This window comes from Labeo rohita, unplaced genomic scaffold (assembly GCF_022985175.1).
Source record: "Labeo rohita strain BAU-BD-2019 unplaced genomic scaffold, IGBB_LRoh.1.0 scaffold_1053, whole genome shotgun sequence".
Lineage (NCBI taxonomy): Eukaryota > Metazoa > Chordata > Actinopteri > Cypriniformes > Cyprinidae > Labeo > Labeo rohita.
Window position 1 is genome coordinate 4,959 of NW_026127179.1, and position 9,847 is coordinate 14,805.

A 9,847-nucleotide genomic window follows, 5' to 3' on the forward strand; every position below is an offset into this window, starting at 1 on the left:
ATGTAATTATCGGCATTTGAAAGCTCTACTGAGAACGTTAAAAAAAGCAAACATAATACGCAACTAAGCTTTAATAAATAACATTATGAAATTATTTTGCTGATTGCATGAATCAGAAGAAAATAAAAACAGAAAATAACAATAGGCAGTTAAGATCAGTAATAAGTTTAATCAATCATTAAGTGAAGAAAAACAACAAGGAGGAAAAAACAATGAAGAAGTTAAAAAATATTTTCAGATTCATGTTTCTCTTAAAGTGTTATGGCCTCTTCTTCAGCCCCCTGAACTATGCCTTGAAAGTTTTTTTTTTAGTCTAGTGTGAATTTTCTGGTGCTCTCTCAGTTGATCATCTGTAGTAAATGACTTCCTGCACTTGAACACACACTGCAAACTGGGCACAGGACCTTAAAAGAAAGATTAAATCAAAGCAAAGTCATGAATTTACAGCAGAGAGCGCGATACGAAAAGTTTCAGTCATTATAAAATCATCTGCAAAAGGGATAAATGTAAATATCTCACATGTCAAAGGTGACTTTCAATGGACTATAGTAGTCGACATTTGAACTGGATCAAAAAAAGTTAATCAAAGTTTTCCTAAGACAGGAACGGGTATTGTTTTGGTTTTAGGACAACTTTGATGAAAGGTTTTGATCCACTTCAAATGCTAACTACTGTATTTTACACAAACAACTTGCTGATCATGGCTTACTCATGTAGTTCAAAGTGTTCATGAAATACGAATGTTTTATTTACAGTAATTTTCAATGCAAGCATCTGTTGTGGCTGTGGTCGCTGGTGTTTTGTTGTTATTCTGTCTTTTTTAGTTTTTCTCCAGTGCTGCCACTTTGTGGAACAACTGATTAGTGCAAAACAAATTCAAAGTACATGTAAATTAAGTGCCGCCTACTATCCTGTAAAACCAAAGTAGGAATAATCAGGAAGCATCTCTTTCATATCTGTATTCTTGACAAGCACCAAAGCAAATACAAAAATATGAACAGCTATTTGAAGCTATTTCTTCCTAAAAAGCATGAGTCAGAAACAGTAAGTTGCACAGTGCTGCTGTATTTCCGCTTTTCATGAGCACAACCTACTGTCACAGAGTGAATGTGCATTTACTGCTGTTTTTTGCATTGGTCTGACCAGACAAATCTCATGTCCAAATTTTTGTTCCGAACAGTCGTGTTGGTGTCAACAAGAGTTAACAGATATCAATCAACCAACACCCTGTCACTCATCATGACTGTTAGGAAACTAATTGGTTTCTCCACTGCATGAATCCTCATGTGTATCTTCAGGTGACTTTTATAAGCAAAACTGGTTTTGCACTGATCACACGTGTGCGGCTTCTCTCAGCTGTGGATCTTCTCATGTGCTTTCACATTTTTTGACTGACTGAATCTCTTGTCGCAGTGTGAACACTTGTAAGGTTTTTCTCTAGTGTGAATCCTCTGGTGCAGTTTTAAGTGGCTCACTGAAATAAAAGTCTTGTCACACTCAAAGCACATATAATCTTTCACACAAGTATGAATTTTCTGATGTACTTTTAGACTTTGCAGCAGTGAAAAACTCTTTCCACATTCAGAACATGAATGCGGCTTCTCCTTTGTATGAACTGTCAGGTGTTTCTTCAGGTTTGATGCGATGACAAATGTTTTTTCACACTGATCACACATGAATGGCTTCTCACCGGTGTGGATTTTCATGTGCTCTTTAAGATTTTTTTTAATTGTGAATCTCTTTTCACATTGTTCACACATGAACGGCTTCTCTCCAGTGTGGATCCTCATGTGACGCTCAATACATGATTTGTTTGTGAATCTCTTTCCACATTGATCACATGCATATGGCTTCTCTCCGGTGTGGATTCTCATGTGAATCCTAAGTCTATTTTTAACTGAGAATCTCTTTTCACACTGATCACACACAAACGGCTTTTCTCCGGTGTGGATCCTCATGTGAATCTTAAGGTACGCTGAATCTGTGAAACTCTTCCCACATTGATCGCATGCGTAAGGCTTCTCTCCAGTGTGGATCCTCATGTGTCTATTAAAGTCTATTTTTTCTTTAAAGCTATTCCCGCACTGATCACATGTGAACGGCTTCTCTCCAGTGTGGATTTTCATGTGTCTTTCACGTTTCCAAGAGTTCACAAAACTCTTTCCACACTGATCACACATGAACGGCTTCACTCCAGTATGAACTGCCATGTGATGCTCAAGATGTTGTTTGTTTGAGAATCTCTTTTCACACTGATCACACATGAACGGCTTCTCTCCGGTGTGGATCATCATGTGACTCTTAAGGTGTGATGAATTTGTGAAACTCTTCTCACATTTATCACATGGGTATGGTTTCTCTCCAGTGTGGATCCTCATGTGCTGCTTGAGATGTGCTTTCTGTGTGAAACTCTTCCCGCACTTCTCACAGGTGAATGGTTTCTCTCCAGTGTGGATTCTCATGTGTGTTTCAACACTTTTTTCACGTGAGAAACACTTCCCACATTGATCACATGCATACGGCTTCTCTCCAGTGTGGATTCTCATGTGTGCTTTAAGGTGTATTTTTTCTGTGAAGCTCTTCCCACATTGATCGCATGTGTGTGGCTTCTCTCCAGTGTGAATTCTCATGTGTTTTTTAAGGTTCGCTGATTGTGTGAAGCTCGTCCCACATTGATCGCACGTGAATGGTTTCTCTCCAGTGTGAACTCTCATGTGAAGCTCAAAATTATATTTCCTCAAGAAACACTTTCCACACTGAGTGCAGGTGAAAGATTTCTTGGCTCTTCCTTTCTTTAAAAATGTCTTTTTAGTCTTTGAGCGAGGTTTTTCTCCAGGTTTGTCATGATGTTCCTCCTCCACCAGTTCTTCACTCTCCTCGTTCTCTTCCATCAGCTCTGAAATGAAAGAAAAAAATTAATTTAATTTTAAGGACTTCAAACTAATACAGAGAGAAATATGAAGAGAAAAGATATACAGGTATGTGCCAAAAAATTAGAATATCGAGGGAAAGTCCATTTATTTCAATAATTTGTTTCAAAAAGTGAAACTTGTATGTTATATTAGTTCACTACACACCAAGTGAAATATTTCAAGCCTTTATTTGTTTCAATTTTGTATGATTATGGATTAAAGATTAAAAAAAAAAAAAAAAAAAAAAAAAAATCCAGTATTTCACAAAATTAGAAAATCAAATCAAAGTTCAACATTGTAGGCTCCCTGTGTCCCAATCTAGTCAGCTAATTAACGCAAAACACCTGTAAAGGTTTCCTCAGCCTTTAAATTGTCTCAGTCTGGCTTAGTAGGCTTCAGAATCATGGGGAAGACTGCTGACTTGACGGTTGTGCAGAAGACCATCATTGACACCCTTCATAAGTAGGAAAAGTCTCAAAAGGCAATTGCAAAGAAGCTGGATGCTCACAGAAAGCAGTATTGAAGTATATTAACAGAGTGTTAAGAGGAAGGGAAAATGTGGCCGGAAAAGGTGCACAAGTGACAGGGGTGACCATAACCTTGAGAGGATTGTCAAGCAAGGGTGGTTCAGAAATCTGGGGGAGCTTCATAAGAAGCGGACTGAGGCGTGTGTCAGTGCATCAAGAACCACCACATACAGACGTCTACATGACATGGGCTACAGCTGTAGAATTCCATGCGTCAAGCCACTCCTGACCAAAAAAAAAATAAACGTCAGAAGCGTCTGTGCTGGGCTAAGGAGAAAAAGTACTGGTCTGTTGCCCAGTGGTCCCAAGTCCTGTTTTCAGTTGATTTTTGCATTTCATTTGGAAATCAAGGTCCCAGAGTCTGGAGGAAGACCGGAGAGGCACAAAAGTCAAGCTGCTTAAAGTCCAGTGTGAAGTTTCCACAGTCAGTGATGGTTTGGGGAGCCATGTCATCTGCTGGTGTGGGTCCATTGTATTTTATCAAGTCCACAGTCAACGCAGCTATCTACCAGGAAATTTTAGAGCACTTCATGCTTCCTGCTGCTGACAAGCTTTTTGGAGATGATGATTTTACTTTCCAGCAGGATTTGGCACCTGCCCACAAAGCTAAAACTACCAGTACCTGGTTTAATAGCCATGGAATAACTGTACTTGATTGGCCAGCAAACTCGCCTGACTTAAACCCTATTGAAAATCTATGGGGTATTGTCAAAAGGAAGATGAGGGAACAGAGACCTCGAAATGCGGACAAGCTGAAGGCCAATATAGTTGGATCAGGTGTGTTCAATTAGGGTTGCATCTAAACTCTAAAAATAATCTTGCTCTGTAGATGCACGTAGTCACGTCTTGTTCAAAAACATACATGACGCAATCGGTCAGGAGACACACAAGATTCAATGACATTTCAGAATCTAAGCTGGTGTAATGACGCAGTCAGTCACAAGACACACAGAGCCAATGCCATTTCACAATTAAAGCTGATGTAACGCTTCACTTCCTCGGGCGCCAATTTTGAATTTGCACAGTACAAAGCAGATTTACGCAGATTGCGGATGGAGACGGCTTTCTTTGCACAAAGCAAGCGGTTTACCTCAGAATACTTTTTTTTTTTTTTTTTTTTTACTTTTAAATAAAGGGCGTTTGTTGTCACGTGTGCCTGTTATCTTGTATGTAATGTACAAATGGGTAGATTTATGGGTGGGGTGGGGTTGGGTTAGGTGCTTACACACGTCTAAATTGGATAAATAAAATGTAAATAATAACGTTGTATGGTGGCTAATTAATCACCGAATGTGTTGCAATGGCAGAAAGAAAAACATGGTGCAGTCACGAAAATTCCCTATTGAAATACATTATATTGAAAATCGTGCTGAGTGACACAAAAAGGGGAAATTCGTGTCTGTAAACACCAATAAGTAGATTATAGTTACGTGACAATGCCACGAAACGTGACAATGCCACGAATTGACATGAGACTGGGTTGAAATGAGTCAGAAGGCGACGACAGGTATAACGTTACCAACAAATGCTGGCTATGCATGCCAATGGAGACGGACACAGAAGATAAAATTATTTTCTAAAAAAAAAAAAAAAAAAAAAAAAAAAGAAAGAAAAGAAAAGAAACCTGTTATTGACATTACTGCATGAGCTATGAACGCAGCTTAGCTTGTTTGCTTGGCTGTTTGATCAAATAGCGTGCTTCTGCGCACACACTCTATCAGCACAGTTTAACACGGTTGTCTAACCGTGCTGAGAATTCCGGGCAGAGAACTGTTTGTAATCGTGCCGTGCAGTACCAGGCTCAGGTGGAAACATGGGTGGACTGGCCATTTGGCAATTCTGGCAAATGCCAGAGGGGCCGGACCATTTTCTTAAATGTGGGCCGGTAAAAAATGAATTATAGTAAATGTACATAGCCCATATTCATCTATTGTCCCAGACAAATGGCCTGCGCAGCAAACCTTGATTCAAACATTCTAATTAATTTTGTGCGCTCCGGCTCAAAATCGCTCGTCAATGTCAAAATGTTTGAAATAGCCAATCAAAGTGTAGAAGGCGGGATTTACCATTTACAGAGCTGAGCTGCGCGCCACTTGAATGCGATGAGGCAATGTAAGCCGCTAAACATGACGAGACAATTCAGCAATATTTGCTAACTGTTTACGATATAAAACAAATGTTAAACGACAGACATAAATTTTCAGGGATGCAAACTACTACTGGCCTTTTTGAATTTCTTAATACCATTTACGTTATTCATCACAACATAGGATAAAAGTGAATGTTTGTAAATCTCTATCCAGGCTTTCTTCTGTAATTTCACATGTCTAAGAAAATGTTTAAAAAATAAAAACACATAAGCCTACAAATTCATTCTCAAACTTACTTTAGAACACTGTGAATCTGAAGACCTTCACTTTCAAGTGCCATGATTATAAGTGATAAATATTAGGCTATAATAAAAATATAATTTGCTATTTCACATGAATAATTACGTCATGACTTTTTGTTTGTTTTGTGAAAGAATGCTGAATTTATATGGCCATAAATACAGTAAAAAATTAATAATATGAAATATTATACTTAAAATAGTGGTTTTCTGTTAAAGCTATATAAAAATGTAATTTATTTATTTATGATTCATTTTTAATGTATTTATTTATTTATAATGTAATTTATTTATGATTAAAGCTGAATTTTCAGCATTATTACTTCAGTCTTCAGTGTCACATGGCTCTTCAGAAATTATTTGAATATGCTGTTTTGCTTAATTGTTATCAGTTATTATTTGTGATCAATTATTACTAATAGTTCTTATTATAAATACTGAAAACTGTTTTTGTTTAAGATTTTTATGGAAACTGTGATACGTTTACTTTGTCAGGATTATTTGATGAATACAAAGTTAAAGAACAGCATTTATTTGAAATATAAATAATTTGTAAGAAGTATAAATATCTTTTATTACTTAAATCAATTTAATGCAACCTTGTTGAATAAAAGTATATATAATTATAGTATAAGTATAGTATAAGTATATATAATTTATATATATTTTTAAGATTACCCTAGACTGAATGGTAATGCATCACAATTTCCATAAAAATATGAACCAGCACAACTGCTTTCAACACTGATAATAATCAGAATGCAAATCCAAATGATTAGGGTTGCATCTAAACTCTAAAAATAATCTTTCTTTGTAGATGTCAAAAACACACGCATTCAGGTCTTGTACAAAAATATATTTGACACAATCAGTCACAAGACACACAGAGCCAATGCCATTTCACAATTAAAGCTGATGTAATAACTTGGGGCGCCAATTTTGAATTTGCACAGTACAAAGCAGATTTACGACAGATTGCGGATGGAGATATGTTCTTTGCACAAATCAATCGGTTTACCTCAGAACCCTTTTTTTTTTAAATAAAGGGCGTTTGTTGTCATGTGTGCCTGTTATATCTTGTATGTAATATACAAATGGGTAGGTTTGGGTTAGGTGCTTAAACATGTCTAAATTGGGTAAATAAAATGTAAATAATAACGTTGTATGGTGGCTGATTAATCACCGAATGTGTTGCAGTGGCAGAAAGAAAAATGTGGTGCAGTCACGAAAATTCCCTATTGAAATACATTATACTGAAAATCGTGCTGAGTGACACAAAAAGGGGAAATTTGTGTCTGTAAACACCAATACGTAGATTATAGTTTGCCATGAGACTGGGTTGAAATGGGTCAGAAGGGACGACAGGTATAACGTTACCAACAAATGCTGGATATGCATGCCAGTGGAGACAGACACAAGAAGATAAAACTAAAAAAAAAAAAAAACAGCATTTATTGACTACTGTATGAGCTATGAACGCACCTGTTTGCTTGGCTGTTTAATCAAATAGCAGGTTTCTGCTTCTGCACACACACTCTATCAGCACAGTTTAACACGGTTGTCTAACCGTGCAGAGAATTCTGGGCTGAGAACTGTTTGTAATCGTGCCATGCCGTACCAGGCTCAGGTGGAAACACAACTGGAACTACCTGACCATTCGGCCTGATAGTGGAAAAACGTTTTGTTTTTTTTTTCCAATAAAATAAGTACGTACCAGAAAGTTTCAATTAATGAGGGAAATTCATTTTATTTTACATTAATCATTATTACCATTTCTTTTTCTTGCGGGATCCATCTGAAAACTAAATGTTCCCAACACTTAGATCAAAGTCTGTCTGAATCATATCTAAGTAAGACAAAAAGGGAAATTAAACTATACAGCTGTCTAAATATATAATATCATGTCCTTCAGTAACAAACTGAAGTAATTAAGAGATCCAGATTTGCTTTTACCTAGTAACAGAAGGTTTGATGAATTTCGCACATGAACAGCCAATCATATTGGATAAAAATAAAGAAGTCTCCGACTTGGTCCAGTGGGTTCTTTGGGATTTTCCCAGCTTTAATGCCAAGGAAAGCCCCTTATTCAGCATTGTGTTGTCAATACTTGGTAAGCAGCCACATGAGTTTTTATTTTATTTTATTTTATTATTTTATTTTATTTTTATTTTATTTTTTTTTTTTTGTTGTTGTTTTTTTGAGGTTATATTAAAGAATGATCAAGTGACTTGTATGTATGCAAGGTGACCTGTAAATGCGAATTTCCTGAAAATCCACCTCGTGTGAACGATATAAGGGAATTTTTATGAAATGTGTTTCCATTAGGCGTATTATCAGTTTGCGCATAATGTCGATTTGGAGACGTGCTAGAGGATAAATTGGTAAGCACTGATTAGGAGACATTTGGTTTGCCAATTAGGAGACAAATTTAAGAATCTGTTCAAGATCCATTAATCCTACATCCTGACATAACATCATATGAAAAACTAGGGTGATATACATTGTATTGAGCATTTAATGTGAACATAATGGCATCTGTTTACTGATTAGATTCAATATAGTTTCTAGTGAGAGTATGTCTGATTTTCCTACAGAGAGTTAACAACATGTGAATTTTTACACATCTTTAGCTATCATGGCCAGGTGCACTGTTATCTTTGGGGAGTATAGGCTTGATGAAGCTCACAGTCGGGGGTTGATTTTCTGTGTTGTCTTTAGATGTTTTGTTGTGGTCACTTTTGAGTAAAGTAAATGCCTAAAAAATACAGTGTATCTCTGTCTTAGTTAAACTTTTGATGACTGCAGCGCCACACAGCACATTCTCATAAAAGAAACCTGTTGAAGATACTCAAGAGTCTCCTGGTCTTTGCTTCCAACAATTTCTACCACAATCTTCAGATTAATTTTTTAAACAGAAAGAATCTCAATCTGTTGTCTCAGTTTTTGCACAAACAATGTTGATCTCATTCACCAAACCTGTTACCATTGTGTTTGTAAGAAGAATAATCTCTATAACTATACTGGGTTTGTATGTATATAACAAAAATATAAACTTAAATAAAATGTAAAACTTGTTTATTAATTTATTTATTTATTTTCAGAAATGCTCTTAAGAATAGTTCTTAAAAAACCAACCTGTTCCTTCTCGAGTATCTTTAGTGTGTTTCATCTCAGTCCTTGTAGATTTCAGCTCTTCCTGATTCTTTGAGGCTCGTCTTCACTTGTAAACTGAAGGGAATATTCCAGCATTTAATGGTGAACTGCAGTGAGAGAGGCTTCACTGATGATGTGAATACAGTGGGAGGAGATTCACTGATGATGCAATTGCAGTTGGGAGGAGCTTCACTAATGATGTGATTGCATTGGGAGGGGCTGATCTGCCAAAATCAAAAATGTAGTTTGTTTTTATACTCATAGACAACAGAATATAATGTCATGCCAATTCTTGCAAATATATCTTCCAATGATTTGTTCTCTCTAAATTCCTCCTTTCTGCAACCCCTCTCTGCTCTGATAGGCAGATGATGCTGTGTGTTTTGACATGTTACTGCTTACAGTGGATGTTAGAAACAAAATGAACCACGACTGAATTTCAGCTCCAAACACTTCCGAAAGCTCAGCAATTGTACACAATGACAGTAAAGATGGTATCGGTTTTTGCCATATCAGAGTATGAGATTTTGCAAGTAAGAATAAAACAGCATGACCACAGAAATTTGATAACAGCCATCCTCATTAACAACTACGGGCTCTATAGTGTTTATAATCTTACAAAGAAATCAATATCACAATTAGTTTTAACAATATGCAACTATTATATATCAACATGAAACATTCAATCAAAACCTCCAAGAACTGTAACATGACACCCAAGGGACCATCTGTCAGTTCTACCAATTACATTAAGGGTGTGTTCACACATGTAGTTCAGTTTGTTCAGTTTGTTCAGTTAATTTGGCCCAGACATTTAAAAATAGAAAATGGGGTAACAGTTTATAATTTGGGTATAAACACTTATT

At 36.4% G+C, this 9,847-nt stretch overlaps 1 protein-coding gene across 1 annotated transcript; it reads right to left on the reverse strand.

The window, feature by feature from the left end:
- Positions 1–306: 306 nt before the first annotated feature.
- LOC127157355 (gastrula zinc finger protein XlCGF57.1) lies at positions 307–9,098 on the reverse strand. Its single transcript, XM_051100589.1, has 2 exons — positions 8,964–9,098; positions 307–2,896 (listed from the first exon to the last, which is right to left on the reverse strand). Exons 1-2 carry the CDS (start codon positions 8,995–8,997, stop codon positions 1,353–1,355), a joined length of 1,578 nt encoding a protein of 525 aa, XP_050956546.1. The 5' UTR covers positions 8,998–9,098; the 3' UTR covers positions 307–1,352.
- Between the last annotated feature and the right edge of the window lie 749 nt (positions 9,099–9,847).